Source organism: Phaseolus vulgaris, chromosome 7 (genome assembly GCF_000499845.2).
Source record: "Phaseolus vulgaris cultivar G19833 chromosome 7, P. vulgaris v2.0, whole genome shotgun sequence".
NCBI lineage: Eukaryota > Viridiplantae > Streptophyta > Magnoliopsida > Fabales > Fabaceae > Phaseolus > Phaseolus vulgaris.
In genome coordinates, this window is record NC_023753.2 from 8675958 (window position 1) to 8698884 (window position 22927).

General features: G+C 31.1%; 2 protein-coding genes and 1 pseudogene across 2 annotated transcripts; 1 reads left to right on the forward strand and 2 right to left on the reverse strand.

Annotated features, from left to right (window-relative positions):
• Positions 1-7352: 7352 nt before the first annotated feature.
• Positions 7353-14104, forward strand: LOC137827832 (cleavage stimulating factor 64). The gene is made up of 10 exons (XM_068634183.1): positions 7353-7628; positions 7845-7923; positions 8332-8506; positions 8764-8797; positions 8915-9159; positions 9237-9314; positions 10199-10234; positions 10945-11430; positions 12546-12851; positions 13719-14104. The coding sequence occupies exons 1-10, from the start codon at positions 7592-7594 to the stop codon at positions 13860-13862; spliced, it is 1620 nt and encodes a 539-aa protein (XP_068490284.1). The 5' UTR covers positions 7353-7591; the 3' UTR covers positions 13863-14104.
• Positions 14105-14534: 430 nt separating this feature from the next.
• LOC137828998 (protein COFACTOR ASSEMBLY OF COMPLEX C SUBUNIT B CCB3, chloroplastic-like) lies at positions 14535-15404 on the reverse strand (annotated as a pseudogene).
• A 699-nt stretch (positions 15405-16103) lies between these two features.
• On the reverse strand, positions 16104-17069 carry LOC137828498 (uncharacterized). Its single transcript, XM_068635106.1, has one exon. It carries the CDS (start codon positions 16711-16713, stop codon positions 16330-16332), a length of 384 nt encoding a protein of 127 aa, XP_068491207.1. The 5' UTR covers positions 16714-17069; the 3' UTR covers positions 16104-16329.
• Positions 17070-22927: the final 5858 nt, after the last annotated feature.

Below are 22927 nucleotides of genomic sequence, written 5' to 3' on the forward strand. Positions count from 1 at the left end.
AAGTTTATAATGTTAGCATATTACCACGCTATCGCTATAATATAACGAATAAAAATGGATCATAAAAAATTTAAAAAAAAACATCTACCAGAGACAAAAATAATTAAATTCTATATATAATATGTAAATTAACTTAAATTGAAAAATAGTATAATTTTTTTTTCTTTTTCTCTAACATTTTAACATTACTTATCTATATTACAATATTTTTCCTCTCACATTAACTATAAATATTTCGTGCTAAAAAGGTAATTTATTACTCAGGAGGATTAATATAAATTCGATTGGGTGGAGTTGCTGTATGTGATTTGTTGGGAAAATTTTGAAAGAGGTGTGTGTAAAATGAAAAGAAAGTGGAGAATTTTAATTTATGACTATTATTTTCTGAATCACCAATTTAGTCCATGTATATTGATTTTTTTTATATGCTAAACATTTATTTTTTAAATAATTATGTTTACTTGTTTTTTTTTTTTTTAAAAATATTATTGTCAAATTAAATATAATGTATTTAAATCATTAATATTCTTAAGAAATAATTTTTATTTTTTCAAATAATACTTTTTTAACTAACAAAATGTTTATATTTTAAAAAATAAGACCATTATGACACTACACTGAAAAAACTTTCTATAATCTACTGTATTTTCACTGAATCAAACCACCTCATTATTTATTTATTTATTTACAAAAGATTTCAAATCAATCTTTTATTTTTCATAATCAAACCAAAGTGTTGGTGTATATTTAAGTTACCATTAACGTATTTAAATTTTTTCAAAACTAACAATGTTAATACTCATGAAAGAAGACTTAACAAATATTTTTTATCTTTAATATAGGATTAAATTCTGTAAGAGTATCTAATAAAAAAAAATTAGAATTTAAATTTTTTAGTTTAAGTTGCTAAAAAATATTTATCTATATTTTGTCCCTAATATTATATTGATTTATTAAAAGTGATATATAAACTTTTTTAGATATCTCTTCTAATTTATTAACTTACATATTTCTTTATAATAATCTATATATTTTCTATCAAATGATGATTACCTTATCGGTAGAGATAATATAAGAGAGAGTTAAAATGTAATCTTCCTCAACACTCTATACTATATGACACTGGTTTCAACATAACGCAAAGGAAATAACTGCTAGATATAACACTATAAACTTAAATAAACAAATTATTTTATTAGGTATCGAATTTGAATAATTTTTTTTATTGAGTACTCAAAAACAAAAACTAGTCACATATTATTGACCGACACCCTTAAATATGTTTTTTTTTTTGGGTTACATTAATTATTTTGTGGGAGGAAATCAAGTCTCAATTGAATAATAGTATTTTGATGGTTATGTTTTTAAGTATAAAAAATTATATTTTGAAAGTTGAAAGTCGAGTGATAATGGTTAGATTTTATTTTTTTAAGGTTAAATATTTTGTTTCTATACAATATAATGTGTGTATTTTTAGTGGGTTTCTATAGGTATAATGTGTGTATTTGTTTCTATATGTATAATGTGTGTATTTTTGGAGTACATCAAGAAAATTCAATATCAAATAAACAAACTCATATAAGAGAATATAACATTATCTTCGATTCAAAATTTTAGTGTCTTCCTCTTTGTATGTCGTTCATCTTGCTTCATTCTTATCTAGTGTAGGACCTAACTCGCTTTCCTAATAATTTCACCATCAACTGAGTCCATTTTACATTGTGTAACTTCCATTTGAGTGAAAATATTTTTTAATCACAAGTACCTAAGTGGTGACCTTACTTATACTGTCATTTATCACAATATGACACATTTTTTGTGAAAATCTTTGTCAACAAGACTTTCAATACAATTAATCCATAAACCTAGGATTCATCACCAACTTTATGTCTTGCTCATCCGAAGCGATCACAAAGACAAACCATTGACTTTGATTATGGATGACAATGCGACTGGCCCGCCCCACATAGGTCGTCCTATGTTTGGCCCGCAAAATATGGGTCAGGTTGACACGCCCCGTGAAGGAATGCAAATTCATTTCACTGGTCCGTCTTGCATAAGAGGAAACCCACGGACCTGCAGGGCAACCCGCATAAGGAAAATATTTTTTTTAATTAAAATTTCATTAATTATAAAAAAAACATATTTCTTCTGCTATGGAAGCTCAAAAGATGAGGCTTACTAATGTCTAGTTGGAATGTGATAATGCTTTGGTTTGTGCTAGGGGTGACAAAGTGGGCCAACCCGTCTCGCATAAGCCCGCCTTGCATAGGCCCGTAAAATGCGGGTCGGGTTGGCCCGTCCCGCATAAAAAATGCGGGTTGGTTTTCATGACCCGCCCCGCATGCGGGTTGGCCCGCGAGCTGACCCGCGGGCTGACCCGCTTTTTTTTGTTTTTTTGGAACGTAGGAGGAGTGGAGGCAGTAGCAGTGTGCAGCAGTAGCGCACGACATTTGCAAGCGAAGCCACGCGGAGTCGCAAGCGGAGAGAGCGACGCTACAAATGAGAGTGCGTCATTTGTTGTGTGCGTTTTATGGAACAACGTAACTGCGTTGTGTTTTGAGTGAAAACCTAGTTTTCTTTCACTCAAAGTTGTCACTCCTCCACTGGACCAAGTGAAAACTTAATTTTCTTTCACTCAAAGTTGTCACTCCTACACTGGACCATTGCTGACAAGTCAAATAATTTTTTTTATTTTTTTTTGCGAGCTAGTAGGCCAGCATGCCTCGCCCTGATGTGGCCTGTACGACCCGTCCTGCCCCACTTTGCCACCCCTAGTTTATGTTACGTTTATTGCTAGGACAAATGATCATTAGATGCTTCAGAATCGATGAAATACTTGTCTTAATTACTATGGGAAAATCAAGTTTAGGGTTACTCATATCTTTCGTAAAGGAAATGCGTGTGCTGATAAGTTGACTAATTTAGGATTTATTCATAGAAAATCATTTCATTGGTATAATAAGCTTCCATCTAGTTTGTTCTTAGAATTCTTTATGAATAGGTATAGTCTACCTATGTATCGTTTTTGTTAACATATGTGTTTTGGCCTAGTCCCCCCATATTTTTGTATTTTTTTTAAATAATACATTTTCATGTGATGGCAGGTGATTGTTGTTACTTGAGATGTCAACCTAACTGAGATATCAAGTTGCATAGTGATGCCTAACATGAAAGCATTTTTATAAAAAAAAACATATTTCTTCTAAAAAATAAAATTTTATTCATGTTTTAATTCATTTAATTAAAATAAAAATATGATATCAAGTATGAAGGTTGTTAGAAGGTTTGATTAAAAATAATTAAAGTTTTGTTTTGCATCTATTTTTCCTCTATATGTATGTAAATGTATAGTAGGATCTTATCAAAGTTTTGCTATAAAATATGTTAATGAAGATGACTAATTTTTTAAAGAGTATCTTATTGAAATTTCTTCTTTATATTATTTTTTATTAACAAATTTTAAAGATAAGACTTTATTTAAAATTAGATCCACTTGTCACTCTTAATATTAACTTCCCTGATGATTAAAAAAAATACATTTTTTAGTACATTATTTTTTTTTAAATAAAATAAAATAAAGGTCACACTACAATAATGAGTGAGTGGGGTATGATTTTTTTTACAAAAAAACTAAAATAATTATTTTTTATTTATACATGCGAGCGGGCCAACCCGCCCCGTCGTGTTGTTGGCCCACGCGAGCTACGAATTATGCAAGGTGGGGAATCGTGCTAGATTAGTGAGTCTGCCCCGCGCTTTTTGGTAGCGAACTGTGAGCCAACTCGTATGACCTACCTCGCATTGTCATCCCTAACTCTGATACCACTATTTAATTTTTTCGACGGGGATACACCAGGGAGGTTCAATACCAACTAGTCATGGAAAATTCATATAAGAGATTGTAACACCACATTCAATCAAATGTCTTAAGATAATGAGTTTTTGAGTATTTCTCCTTACATATTGTCCATTTTGTTCATTGTGTGAGACTTCAAATTCACTTGTATTCCTATCAAAGTTAATGTGAAGGACAAAATTGTTCCTTCATTGCTAAACAATCTATGTTCTTGGGTAACTTTGATGGGATGTATTTACTATAACACCACAACTATTATATAAATAATTAATATTTAATTAGAAATTGAAAATAGATGTTTTTGTTGTAATAATATTTTTTTATAAAGAAGATTAATCATAACAACCTCATCTATATATGTTAGTATTTTACATTTTTATAGTAATTATTCACAATATATTCCAAAAATAAATAATAATAAGAGTTCTATGTTAGGATAGAGAATTATCCATATATTGTATACATTTACTAAGTTTTCCATGAGTCAAATTTCTATAGAAAATCTCCCAAAATCTTTTTGATCATCTATTAGCCTGTGTTTGTTTCCACAGATGGAAAGTTAAAGAGTGAAGAAAGGTAAAGAAATTCCGAAAAACAAGGTATAAAATTGCGAAAAACGAAATAAATTTCCCTATTAGACTTTCTTCTTTCAATATCGAAGAAACTTGCTTTATGTGAAGAAACTTGATTTTTAATACGTTAAACCATAACGTACATAAAATAAATATAATAATATATATTCTTTTATTTTAAAATAATAAATATTAAATTCATAATAAAATACATTTAATGTTTTTATTAATATACGTTGAATGTTAAATAAATAAAAAAGTAAAATAAAAAGTAAATTAAATTAAATTAAATTTTGATAATTTATTTAATGTACTTTATTTTGAAATATTATTTTATTTATTTATTAAGGTTTTATAATAATTTTTATTAATTTTAATTTTTTAATCTTAATTTAAATTTTCAAAATTTACAATTCAATTATATCTATCACATCATTCACAAACTTTCATAAATTTTCTCTTAACTTTCCACTCTCTTTCCCTTAATCCAAACAACCTCACTTTCCTTTCAAATCTTTCCTTTCCCTCAAATCCATCATGTAATCCAAACAAAGCCTTACTGAGCACATTCTAATTCTACTCATACAACAAATACATATAAAAGAAAACACACAAAGAGGAATAAAGTATTTATAAGCCTTAAATATCAATCTCAATAAACTTAACGCACGATGTAAATGATGGTCCATTACTTGATCTCTAACCATAATAATGTGGGCTTATGACTTGACCCACACCATCAAACTTAATTTTACTTTATGACACAAATAAATCCATATTCTACTTTTGATGATTCCCTTTAAACATCAAAAGTTTATTGGGAAGTGATTAGGTACTTGTGTATTTCTAATAAAAAATATTGGTATAACTATAATTATTTTTCTCAATAATTTTTTACATCTGCCAATAAAAAGAGATACTGATTACCTAACATTGGTGATGTTGAGCAGGTATCGGGTAATTCCAAGTTTAACATATGAATATCCTAATCATCAAATATTCAGTACTTGATAACTTCCTTAAATTCCTTAATCTAAATATACCAATGGGACATTTAAAAAAAAAAAGTATAAAACAACCATAAGACATAAATAATTTTATTTTATCTAAACTCATAAACAAGTATTTTTTACTTTATTTTTTTATTGTTTTATAATTTCTTTGAATTATTAAAAATTATATTTTAAATAACATAAAAATAAACAATAAAAATATAAAGTCGATGTGGTTTGCACCCACTTATATACATCTCCAACACACCCCCCTCACGCCGAGAGGCCAACTCGTGCGTGAGACGAAATGACTCTGATACCATATTAAGAAAGTGGACTTTAAGCCTAACTCAACCCCATAAAACCGGCTCATAAAGTTGAGGTTTGCACCCACTTATATACAATGAAAGGCTCTAATCTCTAGTCGATGTGGGATCTCCAACATACGTAGAGCTACAAATATTTTGGTGAAGTCCAATTTTTTCTTTTTATATATAAGTTATTTTTTTCCAAAATCATGATTACATTTATTAATATAATCTTATTACTTCTTATCTTCCTATTTTATTTATTTTTTATTCATTCTTATCTAGGGATTTTATTTATTTCTTATTCTTTCTTGTCCATGGAAAGGTTATTTTAAATAATTATTTTTAATAGTTAAATATATCATTTTCTTAATTAGTTAAATAATTTTTTAAATTAAATATTTTTCTTCTACTTATTTTTATTTTATTTTATTTAGTCATACTATTTCTTAATTTTTTTTAATATTCAAACTTTATTTCGAAATAGAATATATATATATATATATATTTTTTTTTTAAATATAAACTTAATCACAAAAATTATAACTAAAATTTTATAGTTCTTATTTGAAATTAATAATTAACATAGTTATCTAAAAATAGATGTTATATTTACACTATTATATTTCAATTATTTATTTTTCACATGGGACCACACTGGTCAAACTCTCCACAGGTCATATTATATACGTCCAAACTCTATCCAAAAAAACCCAAAAAATTGTCAACTAAATTGAACTTGGTCACATTTTATGTTGAGTTAACTCTTTCTATATAACAATAATAATAATATAAAGTTTTTTTTTAAACGCATATATTATATTTTATATTTATTTGTATATTAAATAGTTACATCTAAAAGTTAATGTTAAATAAATAATATGACTTAAATTTTAGAAAAATAGTTTAATTTTTTTACTTTTTTTTTATATTTTTTTTGGATTATGTCAAAAATTTCTATCAGTCTCACATAAAATCGAAAGAAACCAAAACATTATATTACATGTAAGTCTCTCCTTATACAAGAAAATTATAGAGTAAAGTATTCATTATTATATAACATTAAGTAGTCAATTTAAAAAGTAAAACTAAATATATATTACTAAAAATTATACATATATATATATATATTAATAAAAATTATATAATAAAATTGCAAAACCGATCTATACCAAAATATCCAACTTGATATCATTTAATTTGATTTTTTTTATATTCAAGCCAAATCGAATAACATGATTGTATGTTTGGCTTGAATATAACTTTAATCAAGATCTGAAAAAAAAAAATACAGTGCAAACATTCATAAGGTTAAAAGAGTATAAAAATTAATGATTGAGACCAAAAAATAATTAAATTTTTTTATCTAGAAATAAAAATTACATGAGTTTAAAATTAATTTAAAACTAAATTGTAATTTTATACCTTGTAATTTCATAATTTATTTATACGTGCATCTTTTTCCCATGATTAAAGTAATAAATCAAGAAGATGGAAATATATTATAACCGTATTGGAATTTTATTAAAAAGTTTTATGAATTTTTTTGAGGCGGAATGGAAATAATAATAAAAAAAAAACTGTTCCTGGTATTAAAATAAATTATTTAGAAGGTGGATGAGTGGAATATTAGTTAGTAGTCATAAGGATCTGTTTGTCAGAAATTTTATTTATCATTTATATCTATAAAAACAAAAATAAAAACCCTTCCACTATAACCCAACAATAGCGTGGTTGCAGAAGAGGAAGAAGAAAATCGAATCGAAACGCCGAGTTTCTTTGTCTCTCCCCAACAAATTATGGTTCTGAGGAGGAAGAAGATGGAGCAGCGCTTCACCTTCTTCTTCTGCTGTTGATTTCATGGCCACCTCCCAGTCCCAGCATCGCTGCGTTTTCGGTATGCCCTCTCTCTCCCTCTTCGCACATTTCTTGTTATTGAGTGTTTGGGTGTTGAAGAAATGGGAAATTGAATTATTATTTATTTAAAATTTTCTATCTTTGTGGCTTCCTCTTATTGCAAACTTGGATGTTGTCAATTTCAATCAGGTTGAAATTTGTGAGATTCATGAGCGTTGGTTCTTGGGTTTTGACTATTGTTTTGATTTTGTTGTAGTTGGGAATATACCGTATGATGCCACAGAGGAACAGCTTGTCGAAATCTGCCAGGAGGTTGGCCCAGTAGTCTCATTTAGGTAATTTTGTAAAAAGATATAATGCTTGTTACTGTCAATGAGTTTTTTTTTAGTTTTCTTTTGTTACGTCAATTAGTGTTTTCTTCCACCCTGGGAATAGGGGATTAGTTATAGACTTTGGTCCCTAGAAGTTTCTCTATAAGCACTTGCAGTAAAAAAAATAATAAGAAAAATGAAATAAGTTTCTCCCACAAGTTGAAGTGTATAAGTTTCTCCTATCTTAAGAGCTTATGAAGAACTTTATGCAAGCAAATCAATAGTTATGACTAGAAGTGGCTTTCCAAGTCTGTTTTAAGGGACAAGTTTCATTATGAAATTTTTTCGGTAATGTTGTTGGAACTTCCTTTTGCTTTTTACCAATGGTTTATTTGGTTGAAGACTTGAAGTATTCCCATCTTTTATCTGCAGATTAGTTATTGACAGGGAAACTGGGAAACCAAAAGGTTATGGATTCTGTGAGTATAAGGATGAAGAGACAGCTTTAAGTGCTAGACGAAATCTTCAGGGTTACGAAATTAATGGGCGGCAATTACGTGTTGATTTTGCTGAAAATGACAAAGGGACTGACAGAAACAGAGAACAGGTATATTGTCAAAATTTCTTGAATAGTGTCTAGTTATTCTTCCAAATCTTTGCTAGTTTACTTTAAAGAAAGCACCGAGTCACCTGGAAGAAGCTCAAGTCTAAACCATTGATACTGGCATGCACCTTTGTTGTTCTCACATTGATCAATTTCTTTTATTTGTTTATAGTTTCATTTTTGACCAATTAAATCGTCACCCATAATCGTGTACTTCGTTTATTACAGATTAAATTGCTTATTTTTCTTTTTTGGCACAGGGTCGCGGTGGGCCTGGAATGACAACAAATGTTGGTTAGTTATTTTGCTCTTACTATTCTTTTATGTTGTAATAAATCATCTTGCATATATAATCATTGCATGCATTTTTCATCCTGTGTTTTTCATTTTCTTCTTCTCTATATTATAAAGACCCTCAGAAACAAGTTGGTGGCCCTGCTGTCCATGGGGAAGCTGTTCAGCATCAGCCTATTGGTCTTCATATTGCCATAACAGCTGCAACTGTCATGACAGCGGCTTTGGGTGGTGCTCAGTTTGGCATCCAGTCAAATCAAAATAGTTTGCAGAGTCAGTCAGCATTGGCGCATGATCCTTTAACTCTGCATCTGGCCAAAATGTCCAGGAGTCAGCTTACGGAGATGATCTCTGAGCTAAAGGTAACTATTGGTTGTAGGTAACTTCACTTTCCTAGACAACCTTCTCTTTTCTTGAACTTTTCGTTGTATGATGACAGGGAATGGCTACACAAAACAAGGATCTGGCTCGCCAGCTGTTGCTTTCAAGGCCACAGTTGCCCAAGGCTCTTTTCCAGGTGTGTACTTTTCTCTTATACCAATTCCCCTGTGAATTTGTTCTGCCACAGCATTCTTTCATGACAAACTTGTTTCTTTTTAGTTTCTACATTAGCTCGTATGATATAGATTTCAATTGGGGCAGCTATCTTAGAAAGTTCACTGATTTGACCACATGTGACTATGTTAGAAATGAACAAACGATATCATGCAAATTAAGATATTTGAGTGGAGAGACTGGAGAATAATTTATGACTTTTTGGACGACCTTTTCTCATTTTCAATGGGTATGCCTGGTAGAGAGACAAATAACTTCTTTTTTTCTATCTTTTGCTACAATATTTTTGGAGGAGGGAAGGGCTAGTTTTGTTTTGCACTAATTGGCATTCCAATCCATTTGGTGCCTAGAGTAGGAACATTCCACAGGACGTAGTTAGTCTAAAACATATGCTATTTTTACATGTTTTGCTTATTTTGTGGCCTTTTTTTTGTCATTATACACTTTTGTAAGTTGGAAAAGTCAGCCTACCATTTGCCCCCAAAATCATGATTCATAATAGAGTCAGTCTTGGCTGTGTAGGTCAAGGTAGTAATACTTGATCCCTGCTACCAACCATTTTCATTCTGTTTTCTTTTGAAGTATTCCTAAATCCTTATCCTTGACTTGTAATCTCTTAACATAAAATCATTGTCTAAAAGGAAAATATATCAATGTTCATTGTGTGGGCTGTAATTTAGAATCTTTCAATTTTGTGTCCTACCTTGTCTTTATTTTGACTATTAACGTGTAGCTGATCACTCTTTCCTTCGGTTACACTTTCTGAAACCTTTAAGGATTTTTGTGGATCTATATATTTGTATATATGAAATTTCTTTGATCATATGATCACAATTTTATATGCAGGCTCAAATAATGCTAGGAATGGTGACTTCCCAAGTGGTTTGTTTCAGTACCTTTCTGCTTGATGTTCATTTCTTTTATATTTTATGCCAAATATTTGTCATTTGGGACTTATAATTTGATTTAGGGTGCTATAAATCCCAACCCAACTACCAAGGCTGTGAACTGAACCTTTTAATTTGTAGATTACAGTTATTGTGTTCTGGGACAGTTGGAAGCAAATATCAGCTACTATTTTTTTTTATTACTGTTTTATATATTGCCTGTGGAGAACAATATGTTTGGGCTGGCTGAGAAAGAGAAAGGGAATAATAGACTTTATTAAGCAATTGAATACCTTGCATGTCTAGGCAGTAGGAGTTATCTGGAAATGATTGCATGGAACTGTATACATCAATTGTATTGGAGGATCAATCAAAATTTGGGTATCATCTTCTGAAACTTGAGGTCTAAAATGTAATAACTTACCATTGACAAATAAAGCTCAAATTGCTGAAACAGCTTGAGGAAAAGGCATGGAAGCTGTTGTTGACAGGCTTTAAAATACTTATTTATAAAAAGTTAATAAGATGCCTCTAGGACTTATATAACATCAACAGAAGCAACATCGCATAACCCTAAACCTATTATGATCATTTAAGGTTTATGTCGTATCAAATTAAAATTAAATTTATATTAGACTACTTTTTGTTCCTTAAGCTTACTCCTTCTAGATCTTTAAATTTTTATTGTCATAATAATTATTGCAGTTACAAATGCCAAACCTTAGGCTGGTTTCAGATCAAACCTCGCAGTCTTTAATGAATGAAGGTCAGCTGGTTCAGCCACCACTGGTTCAAAGTCTGCCTACCCTTCCTCCTCATGGGCAGAGCAAATTGCAGCCTGGTTTGATACCTTATGCTCAAGAAGGCCAAGTCAGCACCATACTTCATAATCCTCTGGCTTCTAATCAATTAACTGCTCATTCAAAGCTTCCAGCGCAGCCCCGAATTCCCCTTCAACAACATCCAAACAACCTTGTACTTCCTGGAACTTTGTCAGGACAGCCTAATTTATTGCTTCCTTCTGTGCGCCCAGGTTTGGGAAGTTTGTCTGTCAGGCCACCAATTCAACCCACAACTTCAACTGCTCTAAACCAGCAAATGCATACCTCTTTGCTACAGCATTCTGTACATGTTGGAAACTCAACTGTTGGACATAATATTCAGTTGGTTCGTCCAGATGCCAACTTTCAGGTGCCAAGTTTTGCACGTGTTTTAGTTCTTTTATGTTGAGATATGGATTTTTTTAAGAAAATCTACGCAGTAAAAGTTAATATTAGAACTTAGCATGCTGGTTTAGCCCCACCTTTCTTTTCATGGGATGATTATTCTTGCTTTCTGCAATTTGTTATTGCTTATTGTTATTTTAGTCGCCATTTATTTGTAGTAGAGAAAGAAAGTAGATGTCTGTAGCACAGGGTAATAGAATTACTAAAACTAGGCAATAGGAGAAACCCACATCAACCGAGCAAAGCTTTCCATTCCTGCAATTCTGTCAAAGAAGAAACTTCTTTTTAGCACCATAAGGATGCCTGATATATCACACCATACCACATCAAAGTGCAGATAGAATATTTATACTTTTTGGCCAATATGCGAAATATTTCTGCAGAAATGCTTGGCCATGTGTAAAATTATGAGTATGTCCGTTCCCAGCTCATTCTACCCAGGTATGATGAACTGATTTTCCCAATAAGTTGTCTTGTTTTTAAACCCTGAGCTCTCCCAACTAAGGTAACTTTTGGTTTAACAAACAACATTGATTTAAAGTATTACCAGTCAAGCCAAACACTTAACCTTTGAGGGAGCTATATCCCTCCTAAGTTGCTAGAGCAGGTTTGCAAGTTGAATGATTTCAGATTGTAAAGTGAAATATTAAGGGAGTCTAAATTCTGTACCCTTTTGTATTTTATGTTATAAATAGGTGGGTACTTCATCCTTTAGTTTTTTTCCCTTGTTTGCTTTAGTTTTTGAGGACTTTCTATCCTCTTGCATTTGTATATTTAATTTTCTTAATAAATTATATGTTTATCAAAAGAATAAGGTGGTTAATGAAGAAAAATTCACGAAAGAACCTACTATTCAAGCATCATTGTCATTTTGTAATGGTTTCACATTATTTACCATACATAGAAATGTCTAGTCATTGGTTGAGCGTAATTCCATTTGTGCTTTCAAATTGAGAGGCTATGTAGCTGATAGTCTGTAGAAGTTTATTTTCTCTTCACTTCTGCTGAGCTGGCTACAACTTCTATGTTTTATATGCCCATATTTTTAAATAATGCATTTAATTTTATTTATTGAAACAGCCTGGTCCCGCCATATCGTCATCTAATTCTCAGTTGTTGAGTAAAGGTGATAAATCTTCAAATATAACATATTCAAACATGCCTTTGGGAATAGAGAAAACAAACATGGTTCGTGATTCTTCAGAATCTTTTTCTCGCCCATCAAAGCTCATGAAATTGGAAGAGGGAAGGAGTACACCTCTTTCTACTGGGATATCAGACGTGCCTGTCACTGATGGACCATCTCATGCCCTTGGAAGAAGCTCATTGCCTATACTTGCAGCTAATAAAGCAGAAGGGCAATACTCCGAGCAACAGTCTTCTCAGGTATGTGACTTGGTGATTCATTGATGAGAAGTGAAGGTGAATCATTTTCTTATGAATTTATTTGATAATTCATTGTTATTGTTCGAGGATGCAGAAGTTGTTGTAAGGTCATCTCTTTTGAGATTCAGTAGTTTTTCATTTGGTTGCTAGAAGAGATAGTCTAACCTTAAAAAGGGTGTCTAGAATAAACTTCAGAATTGTTTAATGTTTCCTGTTTTCTTAAATAAAGTTTGAAATTTACATTAGATTATGTGCGTATGGTTAGGTATACTTAATTGGGGTGCATCTAGTAGGAACTGAACCTTCAAATTTGCCAGTTATTTTGACATATGCTGTAAACTTCCTTGTCTTTTTAGTTTGAACTTTGAAATATCATCACTAAGCGAGTAAATTTATGCTTTATTTATGCACACGGCCAATGAACCAAAGTGTCTGTGATTATTGGCAGCTGAACTATCTTTAAATCACCAGTATGCTAACCACTAATTGGCCCGGAACTAGAGATTGATATAATGGATCATGTGTGTACTTTAGGGATCAAGCTAAGACGACTCTGCCTTGGTTACAAGCTTATAGTCTGTAATGATCTGATTTACACATTAGGAGAGGGATTTTATGCATGGTTAGTGCAAAACGCATCTTGTGACTTCTATTTAAAAGATCCAATGTTTACTCCCTACCTTTTTATGCTAGCAAAACTTTTGCCTGAAAAAAAATGCTTTTAAATGTTTCATATTTACATTTCTTTTACTGTTTCAAAGTTTTGTTTTGATTCTTTTTACCGCAATGTACCCTATCTTGTTTGATTACCATAACCAATCGTTCTGGATATATAAATCATTATTTGATTTTCTTTACTCGTCCCAGCTTCCTCCTGATGTGGAGTCTGTTTTGCTGCAACAAGTGTTGAATCTGACGCCAGAGCAATTGAGTTCCTTGCCACCAGAGCAGCAACAACAGGTCATTCAGCTCCAACAGGCTCTTCGGCGTGATCAGATGCAGCCCTCATAAGAAAGAGGGACTCATGAACAGTTCTGATAGCAACAACTTATTGTATACTAGCATTTGCTGTAGATTAGATTCAGAATATTAAAATTCTTTCGACTACCATTGCTTCTTTTGTAATTTGTTTTCTAGTTCATTGTCCAAATAGTTGATGTAGCAATGAGGAGATCCAGATGGGCTCATATCCTTTAGAAGAGATATATTGTACAATAATAATTTTGGCGATAATTTTTTTTGCTGTTGGCATATCTTTAGTGTGGGCTGAATAACTTTGCCTTGTCATTGGAGCTATTATAAGCATGCATATGCTTGAATATGTTGTCTGAGCTATGTATTATCGCTGATCCCCCTTAATTTAGACAATAAAATATCTAAGCTCAATATCCAGCATATAAATTTTCGTTTTATTATTTTTCCTTGTTTCGTTTTCTTTACCATTCTGAATGTTTTACTATTCACAGCATACGATACACAGTATAGAGCAATTGCCAGGTTTGTGATCGTTCATCATTGCGTCGGTTTTTTAATGCCCACATATTTGTAGCAATGTGACAGTAAACGGTTGGGTTGTCATTTGACAACAGTGAACAATATTGTATTGTAAAGAAATGCATCCCACTTTTCGTACAGAAGGAAAAAAAGCAATTTGAAGTCAAGAATTATGATCAAATGGTTTATTCCTCGTGGCACTGAAATATGCTTGATTTCACTACTATAAGATTACAGAGCGTGACAAACAAATTAACTTTATTTTAAGATCCTTAGTTGCCCTATCAATTGTCTTTCCTTTTCCCGTACAAAACTTTTTTTTCCTTTAATATATGTAATATAACGATGTAAATAAATTGTATACATGTCCTCCAATCAGGTGAGGTAGAAATTACGTCATTCATAAATTTCAAAAATGTAAGCTAATTGACTTGATGGGAAAGGAGAACTAGTGATCGTTCTGGCCCTACTCATATTTTGTTAAGAAAAGTGATCAATCCAAACCACACCACAGGAGAAACGTCCACACCTGCAAGAGGGGGAATCGCTTTGCGGGTAGGAATGAGGAGTGTCTCAGTGGGAGCACAAGCTATTATAGGTATAAATTTTCCCAATGGGAGTTTTGGGTATCAAGACATGACTATTCTCAAGATAAAGAGAAAACCAAACACTATAAGGAAGGGACCTAGAAACCCAGTGGCCAATCTTGTAATCAGATCTTTGGAAACATATGAAGTTTCTGGTATGCTCAGCTTAAGGATATTCAAGAGTAGATCTGAATTAAGAGATATCTGTGTGGTAGCTGCATCCAACAGTTTGCGATGCCTGCATATTCTACAACTTCTGTGTAACGCGAGCAACATTCCACGACGTGAGAATTGCCATTTCTCTTAGTGGTATATATTTGAACTTTTCAGCAAAAATTAGAATCTCAAATTAGGCTGACATAACTCGAAATTTTGCAGTGTAGAAGAAAATACACTTGTTTTAAAGGGAAAAGGGACAATTGAAATCTTGAGACTCGTTCAAATCCAGCCAGCAGCCAATACAAACCGCCATCAGCTTCAATTCGGAGTGATAATGGGTAGATACCCTAATATTTTTCAACCAACTGACTCAAAACAGAAGAAATTACCCAAAATCTGAATCCTCAAATTACTAGAAATAAATTTACATTTGCCCACTTAATCCTAAATACTGGAAACATCCATTCAATAAGCTACTGCAGTGGGAATTTGTTTGAAATTTCAATTTTCTTCACTGACAGTAATACTATGTGTTGTAATTTGTATATAACATAAAAAGTGTGCAAAAGAGAAATGACCCCGCAGTAACATAATCCACGTTGTGATGATTGAATAATTTTGGAAATACTCTCGTGTTGGTAGAGCAACATCAAACAAAAGCCTAACATTTTCAATTATGCCCTTTGAAGTGTAAAAATCATCACGTTATGATTATTGAATAATTATGACTCAATTTTGGAAATACTCCCATGTTGGAAGAACATCATAAAAAAAAGGCCTAATATGTTCTGAAATGTCAATATCCCATCACATTCATCTAACTACGAGTCCATGTGTGAATAAAGGGAATCCATTCCCATTTGAACAATCTTTCTACAGCCACAAACAACATAAACCGCAACACACAAGAGTTTAAGTTTGACATGGATCCTTTAGAGATTCTTAATCAGGCACACAGTTAAAAATAATCTTAAATATAACTTGTAAATTAATTTGTATCATGGTCACAAACTCCAACAAACAATTATATATAGAAAGAGTATTCCAATTAAATTCATAACAAGCCACACCACCATCAATGAAGAAAGTCATGGAATTACAACAATGGCAATAATCATACGTACAATACAAGAATAGCCGTGAGGTTAATTTACAAACGAAACCTCAAAGAATTGAAAAGAACCAAAACCATAACACTGTCTCTGATCATGGTAGATACATACACAAACCCCATTAAATTAAAAAAGACCGAACAAGACGGAGAACCCCAACAAGATGAGCCACACAATGTGCACCAAAAGCAGAGCCTGTCCAGGAATCGGTGCCGATCCCCCATTCCCCACTTCACAGAACCCCAATTTCGCAACCTCCACGCCGGAGCACGCTGCCTCAGCGCAACCGCACCAGTACGTGACGCCATCCGCGCCGCACACCGGGTCGGCGCGGAAGCACTTCGCGGGGCACGACGACGGCATCGTTTGGCCGCACAATCTCTGCGATGGCAGCTGGAGAACGCCGGGTTCCTCGAGATCCGCTGTCGAAACGGGCAGGAGCATGCAAAGTGCAAGGACGGTGATCGCGGCGGCGAGGAACCGGCGGCGAGAGGGTGGGAATTTCCACATGTCGGTGTCGGAGATGACGAGCTACGAGAGCTCGCCGTGGCGGATTTGGGGACTCAGTTAAGGGAAGTTTTGGGATTTGGAGAATTGGGAGAATGGAGGGTTTCGGAATAGAAATTGGATTGAACCCTAATTGAGGGAATTGGGGGGTTTTGTTTACCGTGTTAGCGAGGAAAAAAGGGAAGGTTAAACGAGAAAGAAAGAATGTTTTGTTTGTGGTGTCATTGTCGGAGAACCGGTGTGGTGTTTACACCTAATTTAGGAAAAAAGTTGGAAAATGAAATTGTGTTATTGTTTGGAGAAGTTTCCGAAGGTGAAAATAGTATATTGCTCAGTAATTGGGCTAACGGTCATAGAGTTGCTCGCCATAAACATTCGGCCTTGCCATTATTGAATGAATAGTAGTGTGAGATTTATGAGTAACTTCTTAAAGTGTTGTGTTCATGAGTTTGCTACCTAAATAATATATTGAGTTATGCTCTTAGTATGTGTTAGCATTTCTTTTGAATATTCACAATCTTCATGTAAGAGTGTTTTGTGAATCTTTAGACTTCAGATCTTGTTTCTTTCTTGGCGAGGAAAAGAAAATGTATGTTTACTATGAGAAGTAAAATACAAAAAAAGGAGACAATAAATAAGAAATAGCATAAAAAAGGAAAATAATTAACTTTCTTCGTACTTAAGAAAAGAATTGCTAAGGAAACATAATTATAATATGTATATAGTAAATTATAAATAATAATAATAAATATATTTTTAATAATAATAAAATAAATTTATATAATAATTATCTTAATTATAAAAAATAAAGATAAAAATAATAATGTTATTTAATTTAGAAGTAAATTAATCAAATTAATTAATTTTTTAACAATTTTTTAAAATATAAGAATAAATTTATAAATTTAGATTTTTATTAATTAAAAAAATATAATTTCAATCCTACTATCACATCACTTACAAACTTTCATATATATTTTTTTAATTTTTTATTATAATCTTAATCCAAACAACATCAATTTCTTCACATTTCATTTTTTTTAGAAAAAATCAAATATTTGATCAAAGAAAAAAAAGAGTCCATAACATTATAACATTTGTACATGTTGAAAAGAAAAGAAAAAAAATAAACTTCTTGGATAAATAGTATCTCTTGTTCTTATGCAATTCGCCATCATTACCCTTCAAAAAGCTATGACAAGGTGGTTCTTGAACGTCATTCAAGAAAAATAACATCCTTTGCAGTTGCCACCACCGCATTGTGCAGTGGTAGCAACTATTGGATGCATCGCAGGTCTGACGACACCCTCAATAACAAAGTTCCTCGATAAGCAATAGAGCATTTAGAAGATGGACAAGACTTGGACCTGATAATGGAAGATTTTGCAAATCTGCTCGACAATCTGAGAAAATACATTAAAAATATAGGCAAGCCACTGAGAAGAAGTAACAAGAACACAAGAAAGAAAAAGGGTTTTCCTTCACACTTCCCTTTAAATCATTTGAAATCCACTCCCTAATCCAAACAAAGTTTAGAGTTCTATTTTAATATGAGAAGAGAAAAAATGATGACAATAGTAAAAAAGTTCTTCTTATTCTCTAATGGAGAAAATGGACCAGATTAGAAAATTATGGTAAAAGAAATATATAAATAAAAGCTTAACATGCTTGTGTATCGATCCAAATGTGATACAACTAAAAGAATCATTTGTTTGAAAAACGTGGATGTCTGCACATCGGAGGATCCATTAGCATGCATGAACACATGATTCGTTTGGCATGACTTTCCTATATATTTTTTATTAATCTATGATTAATTATCACCTCCTTAATTTATAAAATGTTTTGTTTGTATACAGCGGAGCTTGGACGCTCGGTCCATGTTGACGAAGTGTTTCAACAAACACATATACGAAAGAGCACTGTGGATTTTGTAGATGATAGATTAAGGCAGATACATAAAAAAAATTTCAATTTTTTTGTTCATGTACATTAATTACTATTATAACAAATATTTTTCATTTTAATAGAAAGATTTTGAAAGTAGATTCTCTTGAGCATTATCTAAGTTACAATCTGCGTCTACCTTGATATCTACTCCATTAGATCCTGTTGAGGAGGAAAGATTAAGAAACAATTGTTGATTACAAGTTGTAGGTGGAAGGTACAAGGGACGAGTGTATGAGATTGGCCGTGTCGATTGTCAGGACGACTGTGTTGATCGCTACCTACAAGAAACACAACCATCTTCTTGTAAGAAAGTTGATTCAGAAGAAATTGTTCAACTTAGACAACGACTATCAACAAGTGAATAGCAGATTTGACACATGAATTCCCGGTTTCAATCCTTTCAAGATCTTACGATTCAATATCTACCATCTGAAGCAGACATATTTTTCAGCAGTTAAATACCTCGCAACAAAATACTCAAGAAAATCATATGCAAGATAATGATGATGAGCAACAAAATTCACTTGGTCAAGATTATAATAATTATTAGTGACTTGAATTTCCTTTTGTTAGATGTTTTTTTGTTTGTTTGAATGAAATACATTTGAATATTTTGAATATTTGGAAATAGTATTGTATTCTATCATGTTTTTCAATTTATGGACAAGTTTGAATATTGATGAATATTTGTCTTTGAATGAATTCTATTGAAAACAGGAATGACTTTTGGTATATGCAGGTGTGGAACTGATTTCCAGTGCTTTCAAAATATATAAAAAAATGAATTACAGTTACATACAAATATATCCATATGTAAACCTGCACACAGTTACATACGAATAAATCCGTATGTAAACCTGCACACACTTACATACAGATAAATTCTTATGTAAATATGCACACACTTACATACAGATAAATCTGTATGTAAACCTACACACACTTACATACAGATTTATCCGTATGTAACAATTACTTACGACAATTTTACATACGGATTTGTCCGTATGTAACAATTACTTACGACAATTTTACATACGGATTTGTCCGTATGTAACAATTACCTACGACAATGTTACATACAGATTTGTCTGTATGTAACTATGTTTTACATACGGATTTAATGTCTTACATACGGATTTAGTGTCTTACATACGAATTTGATCTGTATGTAATTCCAAATTTTCTTGTAGTGTATTATGTATCACTTTGGTATTATTATTTGTTAAATAATCATTCTTTAAAATTTCTGAGAGTTATGCCTTGAGTGGGTTCATCTTTCTCTAAAGCATCTTATAGACTTGCCTTTCATTTATTTTAATATTGTTAAAGGGTGTAGAATGAAAAGTGAGATGTATTGAGAAGGAAAATTGGTTTAATACTATTTTTTTTATCTTAATACTATTTTATTCCTTAATTTTTATTTTTTTTTCAATGTAATTTTTTTTTTAAATAACACAACTTAGTTCCTTTTTGTTAAGGTCTTAGTCTAACTAACAATAAAACGAGACATGACATTTGTAGACCAGATGAATAAAATATTTTTATTTTGAATATTGAACAAAGAAGGAATTCAGGATTTTTGTGCGTAGAGTGTTTGCAAGACTTGGAGAGTGATTTTCTGTATTGTAGCGATGTTGACAATATTGATTAGGCTCGTGGTTTTGTTGTTACTAGTTCCTGCACTTAGGTGTTTTTCTATTGAATTTATGAAGTGAGTTGCACTTGTTGAATATTCGATTGTGGTTTCCAATGTTTGATTTAAGGTTTTATGGTGATAATTTATCTTTTAAGAAACACCAATAGAGACTATTCTAAAGACTAAAAACTACCAATACTACAATTGGTTGGTCCTATATGAAAAATATGTTTTGTCCTTAAAAAGACTTCTTACACATTGGGCAAGCAAATTGTTATCTTAATGAAGGATTTTTTTTTGTGAGATGAAAGAATGAAAATTTGTTTCATGTGATGATGAAGTTGACAAAACTTTAGTTGAGAATTGTCTAGAAACAGCATCTCAAAGTCTCATCCATTACAACTACAAGATGATGAAGAGACATTAATAAGTAGTGAAACAAATATATCAATCGAGCCAAAATAAAAAATAACAAAATCAAAACATGAAAAAAAACATGACCTAGACAACTATATAAAAAAAACAAACCTCATATCATCGATTTTGATTTTATCAGTGTACTATTATTTTAAATGTAATTCTATATTTTAATTTTATTTTTCAAGTCATTACACCCATAAAACAACGACAAATCTAACAAAAGGATAAATTTGAGTTATTTTTTTTTAAATTGGGACATTCTAAAAAAATTAAAACTAACAAACCAAATTAATTTTTGACTATTTATATAAGAATCAAAAGTGGTACTAAACCGACAAATTTAAAAATATTAAAGATACAATGGTCTCCGGTATTACTTAAATTTAAATTCAATAATTTGAGTTAAATTTTTAAAACATATACTTAATTTTTAATTTTTACTTAAATTTATTTGATTTGTATTGTTTTTTTTTTTTTAAAGTGAGGCAAAATGGTATGTTAGCCTTTGTTTGAATAAAAGTGAGGTAAAATGAAAAGAAGAGAGAAAAAGAGTGGAAATGTTGTTTAGATCGAAGAAAAGTGACTAGGAACTAGTAGAAAAGTTGTACTGATTTTATTAATGTGACATAAAAAAATTGAATTAATAAGAAAATATAGGAAATTATAAAAATATCTTGAGTTATTTTTAATATAATTGGGTATCAAATAAGATTTAAAATTGATGAAATACAGTAATTAATTTATAAAAGTGAAAATAATATTTAAATTTCTTTTGTTGATAACATTTCATAAAAATACATGAATTTAAAGAATAATTAAGTTTTTAATATAATTATACATTTCTATACAATTTTAGTTTATTTTGTTAATATTCATTTTACAAGTAAACAAAATTACTACTATCAAATTAAGTAGAGTGATTAAAAATTTTAAGATCAGTTTAAATCAGCAATGAAATATAATTAATGTGCATGTAATTATGAAAGACAATTAATTTCTAATAATAAAACTATCTTACAACCTTTAAATTGGTGTAATGAACAATTTAATTTTTTGTAATGATTTTTTTATTATAATTAGATTTAGTTACCTTAAATAATAAAATTGTACGTGTTATAAACATAGGATGCATATAAGATGCATAATCACCCTATATTTATGACATACAGGGGGAAAAATAAAAATTCACCTTGCTACTTAACTCTCTCCTCTTTTCTTCACTCATGCTCCTCCTCTTTCTTTTTCACCTTTTCTTCTCAGATTTCTAAATCCAAACATGAATAGTGCTTCATCTTTCTTAGCTCCTTTTCTTCTTCTAAAGTACATCTATATCAATCTAAACACATTCTAAGGCCAATTTAGGCTCGAGCCAAACAAAAATTTGTCTCATATAAACTTTTGAGTAGTGTTAGGTTCATATCATTAAAAGAATTATTCTTACTTTACAACTCAATATATTATTATTTTAATCATATTTTTTTATATTTTAATATAAATTATTAATATATGTTGTTATACTATTAAAATGGGTTGTAAAGTGGAAGTATTTTGTCTTAATATAAATTATTTTTGTAAGCTTTTGAGTGATGTAAGGCTGATGATAGTTTGACAGTATATTTTTCTCCCACATCCAAATTATAACTCAATATATTATCATTTTACTATAATATTTTATTTTTATTATTTTAATATAATATTTTATTATAAAAAACAGTTGTTAAATGAATATAGGAGAAATATAGAATGTAAAAAAGAGATATTTTCCTTGATGTAATATGTCAGACCAACTCACGCCAACCAATTTGACAACTCTAAAATGTAATGTTTGTTGTAAGATGTTGTATGTTTTCGGTTTTTAATTTGTAAAATGATTATTTTATTTGAGCCATGTTGTGGTGGTATAATATTTGGTGTAGGTAAGAGTGAAAAGATTATTGTATTTTTTATATCGTTCCAGGTAGATCATACATTGTTTGTCATCTTTTTAGTCGTATAAACATCTAAATTTTGGTTTGAAGTACACAACAGACTGTGAAGTCCTCAGCAATGTACTCTGGGGACCAGTGCTGTGTACGAGAGCGTGATGAAGATTTTTGGTCTTACAATATTTTGCTGAAATCAGACTAGGGATGTGCTACAATTGATATGGGAAAATGCTGGATATTGGTTTGAAAAAATTGGCAATGGTTGCAAAAGAAATTGATAAGG